Source organism: Pinus tabuliformis, chromosome 5_2 (assembly GCF_031772625.1).
Source record: "Pinus tabuliformis cultivar Carrire ecotype Pingquan chromosome 5_2, CPIR1, whole genome shotgun sequence".
Lineage (NCBI taxonomy): Eukaryota > Viridiplantae > Streptophyta > Pinopsida > Pinales > Pinaceae > Pinus > Pinus tabuliformis.
Window position 1 is genome coordinate 672,661,723 of NC_142306.1, and position 24,222 is coordinate 672,685,944.

At 34.8% G+C, this 24,222-nt stretch overlaps 2 protein-coding genes across 2 annotated transcripts; both read left to right on the forward strand.

Moving 5' to 3' along the window:
• The first annotated feature begins 9,282 nt into the window (after window positions 1-9,282).
• On the forward strand, window positions 9,283-11,223 carry LOC149160890 (uncharacterized). The gene is made up of 3 exons (XM_089434731.1): window positions 9,283-9,654; window positions 10,076-10,191; window positions 11,020-11,223. Exons 1-3 carry the CDS (start codon window positions 9,483-9,485, stop codon window positions 11,221-11,223), a joined length of 492 nt encoding a protein of 163 aa, XP_089290857.1. The 5' UTR covers window positions 9,283-9,482.
• Window positions 11,224-19,129: 7,906 nt separating this feature from the next.
• On the forward strand, window positions 19,130-21,258 carry LOC149160891 (expansin-A1-like). Its single transcript, XM_089435433.1, has 4 exons — window positions 19,130-19,207; window positions 19,326-19,465; window positions 20,236-20,548; window positions 20,663-21,258. The coding sequence occupies exons 2-4, from the start codon at window positions 19,330-19,332 to the stop codon at window positions 20,964-20,966; spliced, it is 753 nt and encodes a 250-aa protein (XP_089291559.1). The 5' UTR covers window positions 19,130-19,207; window positions 19,326-19,329; the 3' UTR covers window positions 20,967-21,258.
• Window positions 21,259-24,222: the final 2,964 nt, after the last annotated feature.

Sequence of the window (24,222 nt, forward strand, 5' to 3'; positions counted from 1 at the left end):
GGAATTCCATTAAATTCCCACATAAAAAAACTAACAACATATGTGTTACAACCTTTTGGATATACAACAACAATAAATTTTTCCACAGGAGATCTTAATTTTCACAAAACAATACACAATTTTACAAATTAAATTTTCAACATAATACTATTTGCATGGTTTTCCTTCAATTAATTAGGCTTCCGAAGGTAACAATCTCAATTAAATACTTATGTTAGAAACACCCATTCGCGCTCATGGTCCCAATGAACATATAATATCATATTTTAATAACTATTTTATTAAAGTCTCCTCTTCCTTGTAGTGATTCACGATTTTAGGTTCAATAAATCCCTTTCTCTATTGCACAATTGTTTAGGTGATCTACCAAACCAATGCTTCCTTTCATATGAAGATCAAAGAGATTGTTAGAGTCTTATAGCCAAGGCAACCCTTTGACTTACTCTAACATAGTTTACATGTTATAGGGTTCTAGTGTCATGATAGTCACCTTGTTCCTAGGATTTCTACTGCACAACCCTTATCTGTATTTCTTGTATATATTCATCATTTCACTTGTATCTCAACACACAATTCCCATGAGATATATTATAAAAATTTCAAATAGAGATTTTGTTTTCCAAACTTGCTTCCATACAACATCGAGTTCTCACAAACAAGAGTTTGTTTTCATAATATTGAGTTCCTTGTAAGTGGTATTATTTTTAGCCTTCATAAAGTGTTTACACTCCTTGTTGTACCTAAGGAACTCTACTCCCAATATGCATTTTTACTCAACAAGATAATGCTAGTTTTTGTGCATAAAAAATATTTTCAATACATTATTTACAACCACTAAATTGGTCTTCAGTTCATTCATATAGCGAATCATTCAATCATATAAGTTTCATTGTATAATAGTGAAAAGGAGACATCATTTCCCTACATAATCATTTGATATCATATTAGTTATTCGAAAAGAAAAAATCATATGAAAAATAAACTTTTCATGCCAACAAATAATATTATATCAAGGCCAATAATTTTATTTCCACTCTATCTATTTGGATATCCATATGAGAATTCATGATAAAATCAATTATTCCACTTTACTTTCAATGGGAGTGAGGTATTCACACCACCTACTTCACTAATCAAGAAATTTTCTTTTCTTTTCTTTTTCTAAAATACTAACAATCATTGCTTTCCATAAAATTTAGTCATGTTAATGCTTGTCCTATAGAAGAATGTAAGCATTTGGTGCATTAAAAAAATATATACTAAAATTTTCATATATCATGGTCATATCAAATCTAAGCATGCCACTATCATATTCCATTCATTCCCTCAATGCATTACCAAACATAAATTATCTTTAACATTTTATTGTATCACTCACTTATTTAACTTTCGTTTACAATGAAACACATAATTCTAACATTTTACCAAATCTTATGTGCAAGAAGCTTTATGTTGTAACAGTACCACTCTTAGGAATCCATGCAATACATGCATTCAATTAAAATCATTCATAAGAAATACAAACTCATCTTGAAGTAATTCTTACCCAATTCCTTCATCTTACTAACTATTGCGGTATGGCTAATTTCCATACTTACATGGATGCCATCATTATGCATACTTAGTTGATGATTTTTCAAGGGTTCCACCTGTATATGTCTTTAGTTTCTTAGCATTATCCCCTTGTCATTACCTTCAAGACTCTTTTCAATGGCTAAAGATACTTATGTTGCCAAAAATCCCATTTCTAATAAGAGATCGGTTGAAATTTCTTTTGGAGTGTACTATGTGTAATTCTTGAAATGTTTGACATTTCGAGTGAATACTTCACCCATAATCAGGGACATAAAGCTGATTGAGAGGCAGAGAAGACATAGACTAAGGATAAATAAAAAATTTGATGTGTGTGAATGCTGAAGTAATTAGGGAAAGGAATAAGGAAAAAGCCAATAAACCTAGAAGAGTCGAATTTGATTAGAAATTAGTTAACAAAGGCCTTAAAAGGTAGGAATGGAAAGAGTCAAAATTATTATGAAGGACAAAGTTAAAGAAGAGATATTTTAGTATCAAATATTGAGAATACTCAGTATCTTCAATGTATTAACAAAATCAACGTTAAAAAAACCAATAAGATTCAAGATGATGATGTCATCTCTAGGGGTAACTATTTTTGGAGGGAAGAGAAGAAAACTAATTTTTTATTGTATTTTTGGCTTATCTCTTGATAGGTCTACTCAAAGGTCAAGTTTAGGCATCAATTGGGTGCATAATTAATTATGCATCGAGTACCCACACTACATTGCATATTTTAAAAAAATCAGTGAGGATCTACTCAAAAGTATTTAGAGTGCACACTCATTAGATGTGTAATTAATTTTGCATCCAATGGGTGCCTACGATTTAGATTTGAGTAGATCTTCAACGAGATAAGCTAAAATTACAACTAAAAAAATAGTTTTCTTTCTTTTAAAAATTCATAACTCCTATTTTATTATTTTCCATTAGAGGCCCATTTTTTACCTCAAAATTTCTCAATTGTTTCCTAATTAACAATTTCATTTGTACTTCAATTATTATGAACCTTGCACCTTTAAATTGATAAGGAAATAGTAGTTATAGACCTCTTCGAAAAGGAAACCACCTTTTGTAATGAATACAATGTATAAGAAAATATCTAGAGATCCCACGACTAAGTCTCCTTAGTATATATACGAGACAATGGTTACAATTATAATAAAACTGGACCGTGAAAATATTTATCTGACCTCCTAATATATAAAATAAATTAATATGGAATGCTTATAGGTATTGATATAGGGCCTAATGGCCATAACCTAGCCCCCCTTCTTTAGAATTGTTTTCCCTCAAAGCTTGTATTGAGGGTGTTTCTTCATGAACTATTATTTTCCAAGTAGCTTCTTCTAGATGCACGTTTTTCAACTTGATTCATAACTCTATTTTGGTTATTTTTCGAAGAGAAAGTGAACATTGATCTATAACTTTTATGGTTCAAGAATCAACCTCTCTTTTTCATCCAATTCTGTAATTTCATTTTGCACTATTATAGTTTTTCCCACAACCTTTTTTAGGAAAGATACATGAAAAACCTTGTTAGTTTGAGAATAAGACAAATCTAACTCATATGCCACTTCTTGAATCTTGTGAATAATATTGTATGTGCCATAAAATTTTGGAGCTCATTTTTTATTATTCTTTTACTTAAGTGTAAATATCTTATTAGGTTATAGTATGAGAAATACCCAATCACCCTCCTCAAATTCACTTTCACTTTGATGTTGAATTTATTTTTTCTTCATTCTCCTCTGTGCCACTTGAAGGTTTTCCTTAAGAAACGTTAAATTTTGATTAGTTTTTGCATATGTGACTCTATTTCTTGTACTTTATGCTTATCTTTCAAAAACGTGAGATACTAGGAGTTGAATATCCATATAGAGCCTCAAATGGGGTTATTTTAGTATATGTACGATACGTAGTATTATACCACCAGTCTACCATAGGAAGCCACTTCATCCATTGAAATTTGTTATCTAAAGAGTAACATTGTAGATAACTTGATAAACATTTGTTAACTATTTATATTTAACTATTTATTTGTGGATGATATGTTGAATTCATAGCTAGTGTTGTTCCACATATCTTCCATAGTTCTTTCCAAAAATTATCTATGAATTTTGGATCTATGTGATTCACTATTACCTTAGGAAGACCATTAAGTTTATGAGTTTCCCTAATGAACGCTTCTTCTACATGGTTTTCTATGCATTTGCTTTGAATTCCACAAGAATGTGCATATTTTGTGAGTCTAACGACGACAAGTAATATGGAATTAGGAGGAGTGCTTCTAGGTATTAATTCAATTTGATGTTCATGATCTCTAAATGGAGGCAGAGATTTGAGAATTTATTTAAAGATTCTATAGTGTTTTTCCAAGGTTCCTTTTATCTTCCTACATAACTTTGACAAAATATAGTTTAACCATAATTCCATTTGTTTGGCTCTGAATATGTCATATTACTCAGTATATAAAGTCGTCATTCATAAGTCATATTCCCTCTTTTATGACACTATTGATAGCAATTATACCACCAACTTCTGCTAAATCTTCTTCTTTGTGGTTAATTATGATAATTTTTTTATCTTTCTAATTAATTAATTTTTTGTAATATGTTTTTTTAATTAATTTATACATCTTTTTGGGGGAATTTACATTTTAATAAATTTTGTATTTTTAAATTATATTTTAGAAACGAGATTTTTACTTTTATTTATTTATTTATTTATTCAAATTTGTTTTTTTTTTTTCTTTTAATTGTTTAATAATTTTTAATTTATTTCGTTTTTTTTTTTTCTATTCTTAAATTTTCTATTATGTTTTAACTTTTGTTTTATATATATCTATCTCTATATATATAAATTTTGAAATGTTTTGTTTTATTTTATTTTATTTTTATTTTTATTATTTTATAATTGTTGATTTTTTTCATGTTCTATTTTTAACTTTTATTTAATTCAAAAAACATGGTTTTTTGTTTTAAATGTTATTTATTTTTTTATTTTAATTTATATTTTAAATTATTTTTGGTTTGTTTTTAATTGTGTTTTAATTTTCCTTTTTTAAATGATTTTTTTTTTTTTTATTATGGTTTGTCATTTTTAATTTTAAACGATATTTTTAATTTTGTTATTTTTTTTAAAATTTCATGTAAATTATTATTTTTTGGAAAAAAAAATGTGATAATTATTGAACGTAAAATTTGTTAACTTTTCAATTTTTTTCCTAAAAAATATTTATTTGACATGTCATTTCTAGAGAAAAAATCTGTAAATATATATTATTTTAATTATATTTATATGAATCTGTTTTTTTATAAATATTTAAAATTATTATTTTTTAGTGACAATTATTTTCTGTGTATTGAGGTAGTAATTAACAATACGTAAATATATAAAAAAAAATTCTAACTTCAAATTATTAAGGTTATTATATTTTTAAAGCTTTGTTAAAAAATAATATTTCATTATAAAAATCATTGGAAAGAAAAACAAAAAAACAAACTTGAAAACTCCTTAAAAAAACATTTCTTGAAGAAAAAGAACATGACAACTTGAAAAATAGTTAAATAACAAACATTTTAAAAAAATGTGCATGCTCAAAGTATAAGAAAATTTATGTGTCAAATCAATGTATCATCAACACTTGTTAAAATGAGCATGAAAATCACCATTTAAAAAAATGTTCACATTTAATAAAAAAATTAAAGTGACAAAAATAAACTCCAAACAAAAAAAATTAATGTTGTATCAACACTTCTAAAAATCAACATCAAAATTATGAATGGTTCAAAAAAAATTAATGTTGTATCAACACTTTTAAAAATGAACATCAAAATTATGAATGGTCATGAAGTCTTAAAAAAACTTAATAACTTTATTTGTGTCATATCCCCAAAATAGGATATGGGGTGACAAGATAATCAATGGTAAGTCGTTTGTCGATAAAAATGGAATTTTATTTTTTAATTTTACCACGTGTCATATCCCAAAAATAGGATATAGGGTGACCAACATAATTAATGTTAACTCGTTTGTCGAGAAAAATGGAATAGTATTTCAAAAGGTCAAAATGCTTCCGTAAATATTATTGAGGAAATACCTCTACACGAGGTGATAAGCCAATTGTGGAGGATATACTCCATTTTAAATACAAACATGTCCACGCTTCACAGTGGATTTGGATCATCAAATATACTACATTTTAAATACCAACATGTGCATGCTTCACAGTAGATTTGGATCATCAATTTGGATTGTCAATTTAGGAACTTGGGCCAAGTATGGATAATTAGGCATGGGATTTGCCCCATCACGATAGTTAATGTGATGGTGCCAAGCGAAAGGTGGTATTGGCAAGAGTGGTAAGGGAAACGAATAGTTGTAGAGGTATGGAAATTAGTTTTCCAAAGATGATTTGGTGCCTAGCGAAAGGCGGTATTGGCAATGGTGGTAATGGAAACGAATAGTTGTGGAGGTATGGAAATTAGTTTTTCAAAGATGATTTTGGCCTTTGCACTCGCTTTTATGGTGAGAAGTGTCTTTTAGGTGGCAAGTAATTTGTCAAGAGTAAGTATGAATTAAACATTATTAATTTTAACCTTTAGAGTAGATGTAGATCATTGATCTTGATTTAGCATGTAGGGCCTTGCATAACCACATACCATTATCTTTATGTCAATAGAACAATCCCATGTCTCTAATTTAGCGCATGTAAGGTCATGTATAGCAACCTACCATTATCCTTATGTCAATAGAACAATCCCACAAGAGTGGCATGTCTCAAATGAGTATGCTGTTATCTGTATGTATTTGCGGATGTACACTTTTACTCATACTTCACAATAGATTTACCTGCTACGTTGGTAACGAGGACAAGATTGAAGAAGGAATGGCTATTCACGGTGAAATGAATTCTTCCCTTCCTCCACGGCAACGCTTACTTTACAAGCTATAGGCCATTAATGTAGTTGGGTTGTATATGTTCATTGTTAAATTTATATTGTTTAGATTTAAAATATAACGGTTGAGTATATACAATCAGATATAAATAATAACCTATGGCCTAAGATATATTGGTTGCCTTCCTCAAGAAAAGACCTTACAACAAACCCATGTCAAAATAATAATTTCAAAATCAAACCCATCTCAAAATATTAATTTCAAAATCAAACAGTCGAGCATATACAGCCAGACCTAAATAATGGGCTTATGGCCTGAGATATATTGGTTTGTTGAAGATAATAGAGAATATCCTAGAATAGGCTGAGTTGGTTCACGTAACCTCAGGATAGGAATTATTTTCTATTTCTTAGGATGTTGTTCTAACTTCCCTAAAACCATATTTTCTATTTAATGCGTAATGTGCATGAACAATGTAGAGCATTCTGCAAAGCCAGACTCCCCTGGTTCAGACTCTCTTTCGTAGCGCTGACCAGTGGGTTTTATTTTATTAATACAAACATTGCCATTTTTGCCATGGTATCAGAGCGTCAGGGCTGGGGAACCTATACACTATCTGGTGGGTCTGACTAAACTGAAATCATCGTAGGTTTTGAGTGGATAAGTGCAACGATAAGCACGATGAAATCGTCTCAGAAAATTGGTGTATATTTGCGACTGCCTCGGATATTAGGCATACATCTGCGACGACGTCTCAGAAAATTGGTGTATATCTATGACAGTCTCGGATATTAGGCATATATTTGCGATGATTGTGTAAACAACAAAAAGTCTCCGAGAGAAGGTTGCAAACACTGACAACAGAAGGTTGTTTGGAGGCTGTGAAAGAAGCCATGGTGATCAGTGGGTGTGGTGCAAGATCAAACAACATTGAAGATCAGTGATCTATCTCTAGCACAGATCTGGGGTAAATCTAACATTTTTATTTATTTGTCGATTTTTTTTTTCTAAATCGCCAAGATGAATAACAATATGTTTGAAGCATGCTTGAATGAGCATAACAAGCTTGATGGTTCCAATTATGCAAATTGGAAATTCAAGATGCAGACTCTGCTAGAAGTGCAGAGTGCTTGGACAATTGCGAATGGGGATGAGCTAAGACCCATGGCGCGATCAACATCAATCCCAGATTGGGAGAAGAGATAAGGTAGAGCAAGGACACTGTTAAAGAATTCAACATACTTATACACTCGAAAACACATTAAAAAAATCAAAATAACACACAGATGGAATTTGAACCCAAAAGGGTTAGACAAAGCCGGTGGCAACCACGGCCCACAGTGGTATGTTCAGAGTGTACTATCTAATAAAGACCAAAAGTGCCTACAAGACCGTTGGTCTAGCACCGACACTACAACGCTTATTGGTTGATGATGCAATGATTGGAAGGGTGAATTGACGTGTATAATTACAGAAATCCTTAATTACGCCGTAAGGCGTTCCCATTTGAAATGAATTGCCCCAGCCGCCGCCGTGTTCTATTGTTGACCGTCGATTTATGGTGTTAGACGATTGAAAGAACTGTGATCGTTGATCTAAAACTGTTCAACTGAACGGTGAACGGTGAAAGGTTAATGAGGAAGCAAAACTAAACGGTTAATGAGAAAGCGAAGCGGGACGGACGCACAGGAAGAGAGCCCTGCGTATAATGACGACTAGGATCAACAATATTAGGAACGCCACTCATCCAGATAATATGGACTTCTCCTTTAGTGCAATTGAGAAGATCTTCCAGGACGTGGACAGTATCGGGAACAGCAAGCCAGAGCGCCTCGCTGTGCCAGAGTATCTGATCCTCTGCATCAATGGTGAGGCGGTTTCTTGGTTTTTAAAATTAAATCCTCTGAATCCACATTTCTTGGTTTTTTTAATTAAATCCTTTAAATCCATGCTGAGGCGGTTTCCTTGGTTTTAAAATTAGATCATCTGCATCCATGATGAGGCGGCAACATAGATCCATGGTTCCACAGAAAACGAGAGAAACCCAGCCTTCCAAATTCACTATTGAATATGGATGGCCGGCGTCGAAGGGCTTTTGAGGAGAAATTCCTGAGATCCTGCTGTAAAGTGAAGATGTTAAAAGATTGAGTTGGAGGGCGTATACGGTGCATAGTGTTGGTGCTTGCTCCAGAATGGGTTTCTCCGTTGTGGTATCCGGTAGTGGAATCACGGTTGGGCGACCATTTTCTCCCAATACAGCGGCCATTCTCTCAGATTATTCCTGTAACGTAGACATTGAATCTAAGGGCAAAGAAGAAGGGATTGAGCAACGCCGTAAGCCTTGCAAATATGATGTCTCCCTCAGAGGTAAGCATTTACTTGACGGACTATGGTAATTTTGTTGGGTGCCATTGTCGATTGCACCAAGGAGAATAGGGGATTTTATCAGAAACGCATACATACATGTGTGATAAAGAGAATGTTCAGATTTCACTGTACTTCCTTGTAAGATAATTCATTCATTTATAATTTATAGGATCAACAATATTAGGAACGCCACTCATCCAGATAATATGGACTTCTCCTTGAGTGCAATTGATAAGATCTTCCAGGACGTGGACAGTATCGGGAACAGCAAGCCAGAGCACCTCGTTGTGCCAGAGTATCTGATCCTCTGCATCAATGGTGAGGCGGTCTCTTGGTTTTTAAAATTAAATCCTCTGAATCCACATTTCTTGGTTTTTTTAATTAAATCCTTTAAATCCATGCTGAGGCGGTTTCCTTGGTTTTAAAATTAGATCATCTGCATCCATGATGAGGCGGCAACATAGATCCATCGTTCCACAGAAAACGAGAGAACCCGGCCTTCCAAATTCACTGTTGAATATGGATGGCCGGCGTCGAAGGGCTTTTGAGGAGAAATTCCTGAGATCCTGCTGTAAAGTGAAGATGTTAAAAGATTGAGTTGGAGGGCGTATACGGTGCATAGTGTTGGTGCTTGCTCCAGAATGGGTTTCTCCGTTGTGGTATCCGGTAGTGGAATCACGGTTGGGCGACCATTTTCTCCCAATACAGCGGCCATTCTCTCAGATTATTCCTGTAACGTAGACATTGAATCTAAGGGCAAAGAAGGGATTGAGCAACGCCGTAAGCCTTGCAAATATGATGTCTCCCTCAGAGGTAAGCATTTACTTGACGGACTATGGTAATTTTGTTGGGTGCCATTGTCGATTGCACCAAGGAGAATAGGGGATTTTATCAGAAACGCATACATACATGTGTGATAAAGAGAATGTTCAGATTTCACTGTACTTTCTTGTCATCGCTGTCATGATGTCATGATTCTGATAATAAATTTATGTATTGCTGTGAAAGAAACATTGGTTTTCCTCTCCAAGATTCCAAAATGGTCAAACTCCATTTTGCACTGCGAATGATATTTGCATTTAATTGATTATATCTTTTAACGATGTTTGCATTTAATTGGTTATATTCGGGGAGTACGATGACTTAGGTTCTGTCTCAAAACATCCTTGAAACTCATCTCTTGCTCTGAGGTTTCTCAGAATCCGCATAACCATGATCTGCTGTTGGCCAGCAGTGTTTTCTTTGTCCAGATTTGCAGTTATTGATTTATTTGGGAGAACCTGGAGAAATTGGATTAGACTGGTTTTGGTTTTGGCACTTGCAATGTGGGGGCAGCAGTGTTTTCTATTTGTCCAGATTTACAGTTTTAAGAATTTTATTTGTGTTTATTATTATTATATTCATATAAAATTCAACAGCTCACATAGTATTGGTTGATATCTTTCCAGTATAATTTCAGTGTTTAGCATTATCCTATAGTTTAACGAGGCGGAGGAGTTGTTCGGAAAGTTTTGGAAATTCTGGTCATATTTAGAGAAAATCTGGCCAATATTTTTGTAAATCCAAGTTATGGTTGTTAAACTTCAAAATTTTAGGTGTCCTATACGTTTTTGATGCGCTGAATCCATTTCGACCATCAAAAACATAATTCAAACACTGCTTTTACAAGATTTTTTGAATTTTTTTGCCCAAATTCCAATCACTTTTGGCCGTCTAAGCAATTCCTCTACCTTGTTGGACAACTCCTTATTGTATTCATATAAAATTCAATTTCTCCCTACGTATTTGGTGGAATTTCATAAGAATTTGTACTCCCTTGAACATTATGTGGTGTAGACCCTGCCAAATAGATTATATATTATATATGCTATGTGATAGTATCGATGGCTTTTCAAATAATAATTACGCCGTAAGGCGTTCCCTCTGAGAAAGACATCCCTAAAATGTGACGTGTGCAATCCTGAGCCATTGATTTTGTGTGTTAGATGATTGGGGTGTTTTCTGTCGTTCGTTTAATCTGTTTTTTCATAGAAAAATAGTTTTTTTCCCATGGTAATGGGCCATGAAAGGCCAGGCCTGCTCTGCTGGCGATGAGACTCTTCCGCTGGCGATGAAACTCTTCACAGAGACTGCCTGCTGGCGATGAGACTCTTCTGCTGGCGATGAGACTCTTCGCAGAGACTCTTCATGTCTTTTGCGACCAAGGATCCAAAGCTGTTCGATAGAGCAGATGAGTTTGTGCCCCGTCGGTTCATGGGTTCAGAAGGGGAGAAGATGCTCAAGTACGTTCTCTGGTCCAACGGCTGCGAAACGGATGAAACGTCCACCGATAACAAGCAGTGTGGGGGAAAAGACATTGTTGTGATGGTGGCGCTGGGATAGACCAGTCGTCCTCCGTCACGTTTACGACGCTGAACAAGGCCACTTTCTAAGATCAGAATACGCGAATGTTGGGTTTGCAGAAAATAGTATTTGAATTCGTTTTAGATATTGCAGGTTCCATATGGATTTTAAATAAATTGCCTAAACTCTCACTCTGTGTGAAACACATCATTGTATTGCATATATATATGGAAGTTGCTTCTTTCTACTGTCTTCGCGTGTGTTTGCATTTGTGATTTGTTATTTATATAGGGCTACAGGTGTTTACATCCAGGAGGGCGCACAACCCTAACCTGCTTTGAAAGCTGAGAAATTGGAGGTTGTGCCTCAAGCGTTTGAGTTCCTTTTTCGGTGACTTCAGGTATTCTAGAATTTTAAAAAATTTGATATTGCCAATGGCTTTATTGGAAGGGATTTTAGTGGATTTCAGGAATATTCTAGATTTTAATATAAAGAGTCGTAGTGACAAGGCAGAATGACAAAAGCAGGTCAAGTAATACACTAATATTTTTAATTGATAGATTTCTAATTTCAAAAATATTTTAGATTTTAATATCCTAAATGACAAAAGGTAGGTCAAGCAATTCAATTTTTATTTTTAAATCAACAAAATATAGTTTTAAACTAGCAATTTAATTAAGTTCAATAAACATTAAATATTAAAATATTCTTAAACCGACATTCTAATTAAATTCAACTTGTTAAAAAATGGCATTGCTTATCTACATGCAGGATTCTTGAGGTTTAGAAGTGTTTAAAACTTGGCGTAATCAATGCGTCGCTAATTTCTCGAGGAGAGGAAATCCTGATTTTCTTTTAAAAGAAATAATAATGATATGATTCTTCTTTCATTTTTATGCCGTAAGGTGTTCCTTCTGAGAAAGACATCCCTAAAATGTGACGTGTGCGACACTGAGCCATTGATTTTGTGTGTTAGATGATTGGGGTGTTTTCTGTCGTTCGTTTAATCTGTTTTTTCATAGAAAAATAGTTTTTTCCCATGATAATGGGCCATGAAAGGCCATGCCTGCTCTGCTGGTGATGAGACTCTTCTGCTGGCAATGAAACTCTTCGCAGAGACTGTCTGTTGGCGATGAGACTCTTCTGCTGGCGATGAGACTCTTCGCAGAGACTCTTCATGTCTTTCTTCCCTACATGCGTAGCCTTGTGCAGATAATGATAAGGTGTATGTACTCTGTTTTTATGACATTTTCATCGTCTTATGATAATGTGAAAAGGAATTACTATTTCTTTCCTTCTGTTATCAGCAGTTCAGATCCTGTCTAATTAGGAGGAACATATCGTTACTCTTTTCCGATGGTTGAGTTTACAGATTGTTTCAGGGCTTTAAACGACTTTTCTATGATCTTTGATCTCTCCTCAAGATTATTAGGTACGACAAGATCAATAGCCTGTATACTTCAGAATTAATTAGAGAAATTTGTCATTATCAATGCCAGTTTCAGGATCCGGAGTTCTGACCAGCCACAGCCATATTCATTAATTCAAGGTGGTGTTTAGGAGAATTGAGTATTTCATTTACATCAAGGGATTGATTCAGGAAACGTACAAAATCGCTAGCATGTCCCTAAGAATTATACTAAAATTGATGCAACAAGAGGCCTTCTGGTTACTGATATCAAAGGCAAAAACATCCTATGCCACAAGGGCATCTGTCGTATCCCCCTCTATTTGTTGGTGTTGGTGTTTTTCTTCTTGGACAAGAACTGACTTTTTCCTTTCAGCATATTCTATAGGAAATATTTTCTCCAAGATATGGTCCAACTTTAAACAAACAGATGGTCAATCTCCAGGGTGTATCCATTGAAAAACTTGGCAGTTAAGAGTTCTCTCTTCAGTGATATTAATGCATAATTGAAGTACCACATGACCATAAGATGATACAGTAACCTTTTGCAACAACAATACAAAACATCATCCACTGTAACTTTATTACATGAAATAAGACTTGGTGTATTTGAATGATCTTTTATTATATTGGAAGACACACTTCCTGGACCATCATTTCCTTTAAGAATGTTAACGATCACTTATGTTTCAACATCAGCTGATTCACTCTGATGATAGGAAGATTTATGCATTGACTCAGTTCCCTTCCTAATAGCACCGATGAGTAAATACTATCTGTGCTTTTTGTTGTAGTGCTCAATTCTAAAAGTGATTTTTCTTGTAAAGATTCCCTAAAATTTGTAGCAGTTTCTGAGCCATTCAACTTTGAACCATACATGATTTTAGCAGTTTCAGGATCATCAAGTTCGGGAGAGAATATCTTCATTTTTCACTCTTCTTCTTGTATGTGTTTTGCTTTTTGTCTATAATCCTTTAGAAATTCTTTCAAGAGAATAAAGTCAAGAAATTCACACTCTTGGAAAATGATTGTATGGACTCCTACAGAGTGAACAATATGACTCTGTGATAGTTCATGGCACAGTGAACACACCAGAAGCAGAAGACATGATCGCAAGGTTGAACTCGATGATCATGACGAGGTGGAGGTGACCTGCTAATACTTCGTCCCCATATAGGTTTGAAACATCAACGTCTTAGAGAACGACGACCATAACTTGAACTACACCTGTATCGAGGACTGAGACCCCGATGGCGACCACTTCCTAACCCTCCATTCTCGTACAAAATGACCAGGCTCACCATATTCATAAATTTTCAAATCATTAACAAGATCATACGGAATAGGTGTGTTGGTCTCCAAAACAACATTATCTATTATATTTGAATTTAAGTCAGACCACATATGGCATCATCTTGCACGCCATTGCTATGAATTATTTCCCATTCTCTCCAGTTCTCAATTCAAATTGAAGTTTAAATGTGTTGTTCACGCAATTTGTTTTGAAATTTAGGCTCCAATTTCAAACAAATGTTAAACAATTATGCTTTTCACTCCAAAATAACTAATGCACCATACCAAATGCCAATGAATAAAGCAGCAACGCACAAGGGGACATCTCTCAGGGTCATGTTATTATTATTATTATTAATTTTCCTTTTTACCCTCCTTATGATGTAACACATACATTGAAAATGGCATCTATAGGGTGGAGGAAACTAACACCACAAAGATCTATAACATTCCAATAATAATTTTTCAGTCTCTCTATCATCTACAATAATAATAATGCATTAACGTTGTAATAACATTGCACCTTATTCACATGTTTGACTATTCACTTGCTCAGATATGCAATGTCATTTCATTCCACTGCGCGATCATATTTACGCCATAAGGCGTTCCCTCTGAGAAAGACATCCCTAAAATGTGACGTGTGCGACCCTGAGCCATTGATTCTGTGTGTTAGATGATTGGGATGTTTTCTGCCGTTCATTTAATCTGTTTTTTCATAGAAAAATAGTTTTTTTCCCATGGTGATGGGCCATGAAAGGCCAGGCCTGCCCTGCTCGTGATGAGACTCTTCTGCTAGCGATGAAACTCTTCGCAGAGACTGCCTGCTGGCGATGAGACTCTTCTGCTGGCGATGAGACTCTTCGCAGAGACTCTTCATGTATTTCTTCCCGGCATGCGTAGCCTTGTGCAGATAATAATAAGGTGTATGTACTCTGTTTTTATGACATTTTCATCGTCTTATGATAATGTGAAAAGGAATTACTATTTCTTTCCTTCTGTTATCAGCAGTTCAGATCCTGTCTAATTAGGAGGAACATATCGTTACTCTTTTCCGATGGTTGAGTTTACAAATTGTTTCAGGGCTTTAAACGGCTGTTCTATGATCTCTGAGCTCTCCTTAGGATTATTAGGTACGACATGATCAATAGCCTGTATACTTCAGAATTAATTAGAGAAATTTGTCATTATCAATGCCAGTTTCATTTTCCGGAGTTCTGACCAACCACAACCATATTCATTAAGTCAAGGTGGTGTTTAGGAGAATTGAGTATTTCATTTACATTGAGGGATCGTGCTCCGTGAATGATTTTAGCATATGCTATAGAGGACGTGGTTCAATTGGGGAAGTTTAGTCTTTACTGGTGTTACCCTTAAAAGTGGCTGAGGACGCGATTTCTTTTCTTGGGGAAAGAACATCCTGTATTCCTTCTTCAGTAACCGGCATCGTCAGTAGAGGTTGAAGTAGATTTCCTTGCAGATTTGAGTTACTACTGTGTTGTCTGGTATTCTATTACAAAAATTTTATTATAAACCCTTCTATTCTGAGTGGTTTTAAGGAAACAGGCACCGCTTCTTCCACCATCTTTAAGCCATTGAATTATTGACTTCTGTCTACAGAATACCTCCTTTTTCTTATCTTTTTGAATTTGAACCCTATCAAACTCATGAACTTTTTAATAACGCAGGGCTTTATGCCTTCCAATATTTGAACGAGGGTGATTAATGTGGTTAAGCACTGTATCAAACACTAAGTCAGGCATGTCTGACTTCTTTTCTTTTATAGATTCTCATGAGTCTCATTCAAGGTTTTTGATAATATGCCCTCATTTAAAAGTTCATGACTCGGTAATCTTTCCTCTATTCATTTGAAGACTAGCCATGAGAGACAAGATGGGTAGGTGAAAGTGGCTTGCTGCTATAGTTTCCACCAAGTTTTAATTTTCTTACATAGTCGTTTGCCCAAAGGTGGGCTGGTGTGGCCCCACAAGGGGCCACTGATCAGTTGATGCTGTCATTGCTGTTAAGTTGGGCTGGTGTGGCCCCGCAAGGGGCCACTGATCTGCTGATGCTGTCATGGCTGTTAAGTTGGGCTGGTTGGTCACATGATCAGATAGAGTCTATGGAAGCACCTACCTTATGAATGTTGGTTAATGCTTGACAATTGAAGTATAAAGGAAGCATCTGTGGTCTTCCTTGTACTTACTGTTATCCTTCCTTAGATTGGAAGGTGGTTTATGCTTGGCACTTAAAAAGTATAAAGGAAGCATCTGTCGTTTTCAAGCCACAATATCAATTCCTTTTCTTTTACAACACTAACCATCTCTATCTCTAGTTCATGTTTCTTTTGAATATGTTTACAAAAACCTAGTTGTTCCGCTTTTTTCTTTACATTTTGAAGCTTCTTAGAAAGGATTCACATTTTTGTTCATGTAATGTGAGTGTCTTCATTTCACTAATACTAGATTTTATTTTCTAAGTCTGGGTTGCCAAACTGCAACTGTTCAAATGAAAATGGTATGTTTTTAGGCCTCTTCGTTTGAGAGGTCTAGATTCCAGATAGATAGGCAAGTGATCTGAAAGAATTACTTTGAAACTTCACATTTTTGTTCATGTAATGTGAGTGTCTTCATTTCACTAATACTGGATTTTATTTTCTATGTCTAGGTTGCCAAACTGCAGCTGTTCAAATGAAAATGGTATGTTTTTAGGCCTCTTCGTTTGAGAGGTCTAGACTCCAGATAGATAGGCAAGTGATCTGAAAGAATTACTTTGAAATTAAAGGATTCACAAGGCTTTTCTAATCTTACAGAAAATGGTCCGTCCATATTAAACCATAAGGATGAAAATCAAGCGAGATAATAATCACCTGATGCAAGTGACTATTGTTGAAAAATATTTCTAACTCTCGTTTTACTTTGACATTATTTTATAATCAAGAAAATGTGGGAAAGAAGGCTATATTACAAGCCCATTAGATGAAGTTGGGGTAGATTTTATGGTTTGAAACTAACTCAACTGAAATTTTCTACATTGTTTTTATCAATATGAAAGCCTAAGAAGATAGGTGCAGGTGAAGCAATGGAGTTTTGAAATGGGTAGATTTTATAGTCTAACACTAACAACCAACATTTTCTACATTGCTTTTATCAATATGAGATTCTAAGAAGATAGGTGCAGGTGAAGCAATGGAGTTTTGAAATGGGTAGATATTATAATCTAAAACTAACTCAAGCAAAATTTTGTACATTGTTTTTATGAATATGAGAGCCTGAGACTATAGGTGCAGGTGAAGTAATGGAGTTTTGAAATGGAAATCACAACAATAAAATTCTAAAATGAAACAACAAATGGATTTGGTACACATTTGTTTTTGCTTGTTCCATTATTGTTGTATCTATGAATGGGTTTTTCTGCTTCTTGGCTTCGATCATGACCATTTGGGGTGACATTCCATATTCAACAGCTCTACTTAGACATTGACATAACTCATATAGACATCTCTATGATTGGGACTCAGCAACAGACAAACTCTGTTGTCAAGTCAGCTGCTTATGAAATGGCCAGAGTCTTCTTAAAAATTTCAATATTTCTACAATTGAGGATTGTAGCAAAGCTCAGGGATCAAACTTAACTCCATGCTTATGAGGCATCCGCGTTCTCACAGTTATTTGCAGCTCATTCTCAGTTTTAATGGGAAGGTGATATGTGGTGTATTATTGTTGCAGTGGCAGGGGATGGATTTTAATTGCTGGTTGGACCAAAAGAAATTGATGCAAATCAATATTAACTAGTTATTGATAATTTTGCCCACTGAGTTCCCTGAGGTTGAGTATAATTCTTTCCCTGCTTATCAAAGAATATTGCTTATCAAAGAGTATTGATTCCTTTTCAATAGGAGTAGCATGTGAGCGTCAGTTTTATAAAGAAGATTCTTTTTATTATTAATAAAAATATAGATAGTTAGTTTCATTTTAAAGGGATATAAATATGAGTTATAAATACAAGACTTAAAAGGTTGTAAATATTTCAAGGGTTGTAAATATGAGTTATTAATTGTTTTTACTCAAAACATGATAAATAGCAATTTAGCAATTTCTTTTTAGTTGAGTGACTCAAATTCATGTTTCTTTAGGTTGACGGTAAACCAACTAAAGTGGAAAAAATTGTGATTCCAATAATTAGAGGGATTGTCATCATGGGGTGATAAGAAATTTAATATTCCAAGAAGAGGAGGTAGTAGTAGATTCTAAATAAATTAGCAATGCAATAACATAAATGTTTGCAACAAATTTAAAGAGATCCACCTTGTTGAATAATGCACACACTACATGGATAATGGATTTCCACACTTTATGCCTTAGGGCGTTTTCTTTGCAACATCTGGTGCAAATGCTAGTACTGAATATCTGGTTTTTTAGGCGAGAGCCACCATATAACGTAATGTGATATTTTTAACGCGCATGAATGGGGGACAGAACAATGTCGCGGAACAGCTGTTACATATACCAACATGAACTGTGATACCTAAATTCGTCAGTTTCCTCTATTAGTTGGTTATATTAGGGAAAGGATTTACAATAAAATTGTTAGACAAAGTTGGCCCGGCCTCGTTGAGCGTAGCCGGAAAAAGAAGTTGTAGAGCCCGTGTTTGACGATTAATCCGTTGTTAGTCGGTGGATACCTCCCTTCCACGGTTTCCCGGCAGCGATAAAAATAGTGTTGTGACGTGGGTCGCCGCTATTACCACGAAGGTTCCAACTTCCAAGTACTGTAGCGCATTGATTAATTCCGCACCTAAAAGATCTGGCGAGATCTGCGGTTACATGGTTCCTGTGAAAACGAAGAGAATCAAATAGTTGGTCAAAATAGAGTTTGGTGTGACCACGACGCTGTTTTCTCCAACGTGTACAATTCCCATTTGAAGAATGTATTGAACATTACGTCAGCCTTCATTAAATTAAATCCAAGCGAGGGCATCCATATCTGAACCAGGTATGTCTTTTTATAAACACATGTGAGAAGCTCGCCCCTTCCACCGCCATTTCAATTTCCTTACCGTGCTTATCTGGACCCTTCGCAACTTTGACAAATGGTGATAGGCCATGTGAGTACCCTGTACGACCCTCTCCTCCTTTCTCAAAAATTAATTATACGCGGTGCGAAATACATGGGCAACATCACACAAGACCGAGTGGAAAGCGCAAACTGTGCGACAAAACGAGGGACGGGTTCTATATATAAGCCCTCTCGCCTTCAACTTCTCAACGGAGAGAATCCTCGGTTTTCACTTCATTTTGTTTCTCCTTCGATCTCACTAGGGTATTCCAATATACCCTGAGTCCTTTGGTGCTCTATTGTAACTACTGCGATATCAACTGGTTTTCATTAAACGAGGAAACTAGTCACGTGGATTAATCATGAGCTTGTTTCTTTGCAGGTTAATGGCTCAGATCCACACAATTGCCTTCATCTCATTGCTAGGATTCCTATGGATGTCTGCTCGAGCTTATGGATACGGTGGCTGGCAATCCGCCCACGCCACGTTCTATGGTGGCGCGGACGCTTCCGGAACTATGGGTAAGTTTGCGTTTTGATTGAAACTCATACTAAAAAAGACTGGTTGTCATGTAATTCAGCGGTAGAGGAGCCTATCGACCATGGTAAGTCCTGGGATATGTTGAATAAGTGTTTATGAAAAATTGCCCTACCCGGCCTTTAAATCCGAAGCACCAGACGGTTTTTCTACAACTCTGATGATCATTTTTTATCATTTTAACTGTTAACATAGAATGTTCATGAGATTTGGACGGTTTTTGATGGGAAATTGAGTTTTGAGGGACAGTTGCCCATCAAATTCCATCACTGTACCCAGGTAAATCACCGATTAATGTTAATGCAACTTGGCACTAGCATTGTACTTGCTGAGCAGGATCTTAGGCGCCTTGCTCTTTTCATTTTAATATGCCTCATTTCGTTTTAATACGCCATTCAAAATTCCCATAGCTGTGAATGTGATGTAGTGCAAATATTAATCACTATGAATTAAGTTAATAGTTCATATACTTACTTTTTTATATCAGGTAAAAATGAGAATAAAATGATATTCAATTAAAAAAAATGAAAAAATATTAAACTAATCTGCTTAATATTTTTTATAAAATATAAGATGCATAAAAACAATTTAAGATATCAATTCACACTACCAATATAATATGCTTAAAAATTTAAGATATCAATTCACACAACCAACAAAGGCTGAATTCATGAATTATAATTTCATTCTAACTTCGGATATATGTTTTGATTACAAATCGTTTGTTTTGTGATTGCTAATGTGTTTTTTCCAGGAGGGGCGTGTGGATACGGTAATCTTTATAGCCAAGGTTATGGAACAGACACTGCTGCTTTGAGCACTGCGCTTTTCAACAGCGGACTCAGCTGCGGAGCGTGCTACGAAATGAAATGTGTCGACGATCCCCAATGGTGTTTGCCAGGAACTGTCACGGTCACTGCCACCAACTTCTGCCCGCCAAACTCCGCTCTCCCCAACAACAACGGTGGATGGTGCAACCCACCACTGCAGCACTTCGACATGGCGGAGCCTGCTTATCAGAAGATCGCCAAGTACAGGAGTGGGATTGTCCCCATCCTCTACAGGAGGTAATTCATTGCCCCATGGTCTTTTGCATACCCTAATTTGATTCAAATTGGTCTGCCTGCAACCTTATTTACTCTGATGGCAATTAATTATAAGAGGCTATGACTACAACGCAGGGTCCCCTGCTTGAAAAGGGGAGGAATCCGGTTTACAATCAACGGCCATTCATATTTCAACCTAGTGCTCATCAGCAACGTGGGAGGAGCAGGGGACGTCCATGGCGTTTGGATAAAAGGATCAAGGACTGGATGGCAAGCAATGTCACGCAACTGGGGACAGAATTGGCAAAGCAACTCCTACCTCAACGGTCAGAGTCTTTCCTTTAAGGTCACCACCAGCGATGGCAGGACCTCAATTTCGTATAATGTTGCTCCTCCGAATTGGCAATTCGGCCAGACCTTCGAAGGAAGTCAATTTTAACTGTCAGATAATCAGACAACTCGAAGACAGAAGCTTTCTTTAGTCACTATTTCTCTAAGCATGTTGATAATAAATATTGTGGCTTACGTGTCACAAAATTGTTTTTGTTAAGGTTGATCTGGCAGTACCGGCACCTGATAATCCACGGTGTAACGCTGATCTTATCCATAACTACAGGGTATTCGTAGTAGGTGCTGTAAGAATAACTATGATGTAGATAAAGAATAAATGTGAGGTATAGAATCAATCCTCAAAAAAATTATCATCTAATAATTATATTAAATTTATATGACTCTAAAATTCCAACTGTAAATAGATTTAGGGAAAACGGACGTAGTCGGAAATTTAAAGACATGTATTCAAAGGCATAGATGGAAGCCATATTTGAAAATTCTCTTTACTACAAATATTACGCACGATATGGCGTATTATCAGAAACTATTTTGACACTATTAGCAGCTATGATTTATGTGGAATTCTACATAATGATATTGTCATGTGAAGTGCCCTGACAAACAATACGTTCAGCAGAAAGCACACATGGTTGCGACTTTAAAACCTTCCATTCAAATTTAAAAAATCGAAAATTCCCCTGGCTACTAATATTGTTGTGCTGTAATTTATATCTGCTTTGGGTTTCATTGTTACCATTCAAACTTTCCTCAATGGGGATAACTTTTAATTTGACGAGACACTTTTCGGGCAAGTTATTGACTATCATGTTAATAGCTTGGGTCATATTTCAAATTAAATTAGCATGACTGATCACCAAAGAGAGCGACTTATCACCAAAGAGAATAGAGGTGGATATTATTGTAAAAGGAAAGTAGAGTGTAATTTTTAGGATAATCGGCCAACGTGTCTAATGGAAAGTATAAAGTTTGTCATAAACAATAATAAAAATTTTGATGTAAAATTAATATTTTGATGTAAAATTAATAGTGTGACATCAATTATAAGAAATATGGTTAAATACATCTTATTATGTCATTAAAACACTGAAAATTATAAGTGATAAGTGCTTCCAGATTATAACACATTAACACTTTACCAACTTTCTTGTCCCTTGAATATACCAATGGATAACATTATCTAATAGTGAAATGACAATAATTGGCTGGGCCAAATTACAAGAATTACATTGATGGTCACATGGAGATGAAGATATATCAATGAATGAAAATCAGTGTTATTCAAAAAAAGGATTTTTTGAGAAGAAATATATGGATGTCCAAATGCTATGGGTTACTCCATTTGTGACAATATGAAGGTATATCACCACCTATTCCATTAGCTATATGGTTTAAATTCTTCATTGTTTTATTACAGGGCCACACAAAGTAATCTACAGTCAATCTTTTGATGTCCCTACCTTTGTCATTTACTCGTTATCCTCCATTGGATCTGCTTCCCCTTGAGTACCTTAGTTTCTTTTATTCTTGCACTTGTTTATGTCCCCCTTCTTGTTCCATGTTGTCTTCCTCTTGCATTATCATTCTGTTCTTTCCCCAATGGTGATGGAGAGAGCTTGAGTGTGGCAAGGGGGAGGTGGTCGAGCCCTATAAGGTAATTCGAGAGCTTGATCCTAATCCTGAACCTCAGCAAAACAATATTGTGAAATGCCCCAATGGTTATGCAACACGAATTATATGATATTGAACAAGATCTAGTGGATGAACAAGAAGAATTATCAAATTTAGAAGTATTCGCTGAGGTGGAGGATTAGGTCCCTAACTTGGGAGCATCACGAGTTAGATGAAAGTAGTACCTCCACCTTACATATTTGTAATGGCATCTTAAGCATTTGTTGCAAAGAGTATTGTTAGACCATAATAAGAGCAGGGATGAGTTCCTCCTTTGCGTAGAAGAGCTTCACCTAGTCTATAAAATCATGGATGGTCAACTACATTGTCTAGAAGAAAATTTGCTCAAGGATGGTGAACAACCACCTCCAATGAGACTTGCAGTAGTTTGATGACAATATGGACTTTCTATGGACAATATGGACTTTCTATGGCTCATAGCCACTCTTAGTAAGGATTTTTTCGCTGGAATATATAGTGTTCGCCTATTTTTCCAGTTTCCTACTTCTATGTCTATCATGGATTTTAAAGCCCATTTTCTATCCCAGGTAATGAGCATGGCCAAAACTAACTCAATATATGACTCTTTTGGACTAGATAGCAAGATTATGGACCAACCATCTATGCCTAGTTTCTCCTCAAGCAGGCTAGAGTTGGTCATATATTCGATATCCAACATGCTTTGTACATATATATTTCCATAATAAATGTCGTGAAATTACAAAAAAAAAGTGCCCATTGATGGATATTTATTTGTTTGATCAAATTGTTCATCAACACTCTACATCAAAGTATTACATTAACTTTATTGTAGATGGTAGTGAAAATTTTTATATATTAAACGTTATGTGCTTTTGTTTTTTTTGGTAATTGATTTGGTCTTTTTTGTTTGAAAATGGAAGGAAATTGTTGGAATCCAAAATTTGAGGTATAGAATTTGCATAATCTGACCGCTTCAAGGATTTTAGAGAGATCTATTTTAAAAGGTGTTGAATCCATTTATGCATTCAAAAAAATAATTCAAACAATGGAATCTCATATTTAAACTATGAAATTTACATAATTCCAAATAGGTTTTTCAATTCATCTATTCATTTAAAAATGTGATTTAGATAATAAAAAAAAAATACAATTTTGCTATGAATTATATGGCTAAATTCGGCCTTAAAAAGACATAAATTCAACAATTAAACTAAGACATTTAAATTTTGTATAAGAAGATGCTAAATTGCAATTAACACATTATATAATTTCATGTAAATACCATTGAAAAACACTCAGTTCACTAAAATGTCCTAGAATATAATTACAAACTAAAATGTTTTTTTTTTAAATATTATATAAATTAAAACCATAGACCTAAAGCTACTTATAATTGATGAAGATTCCATGTTCTTTAAATAAAGTAAAGATCCAACACTCAAAACATATTTGATTAACATAAAAGTATACTCGCTTATAAAATATCAATTATTACACTTCATTATAAATCTTCAACAATTTATTTCATTATATTTTTAATTAATTAAAACCTATTTTATTCTCATAATTAAACAAAAATTAAAAAAAAATCCAATATTAAAATGTATTTCAGGCAAACAAAAATATACCTTTTTAAAAATTTCAATTATTACATTTCCTTACAAACCATTCACAAATAATTTCATATAACA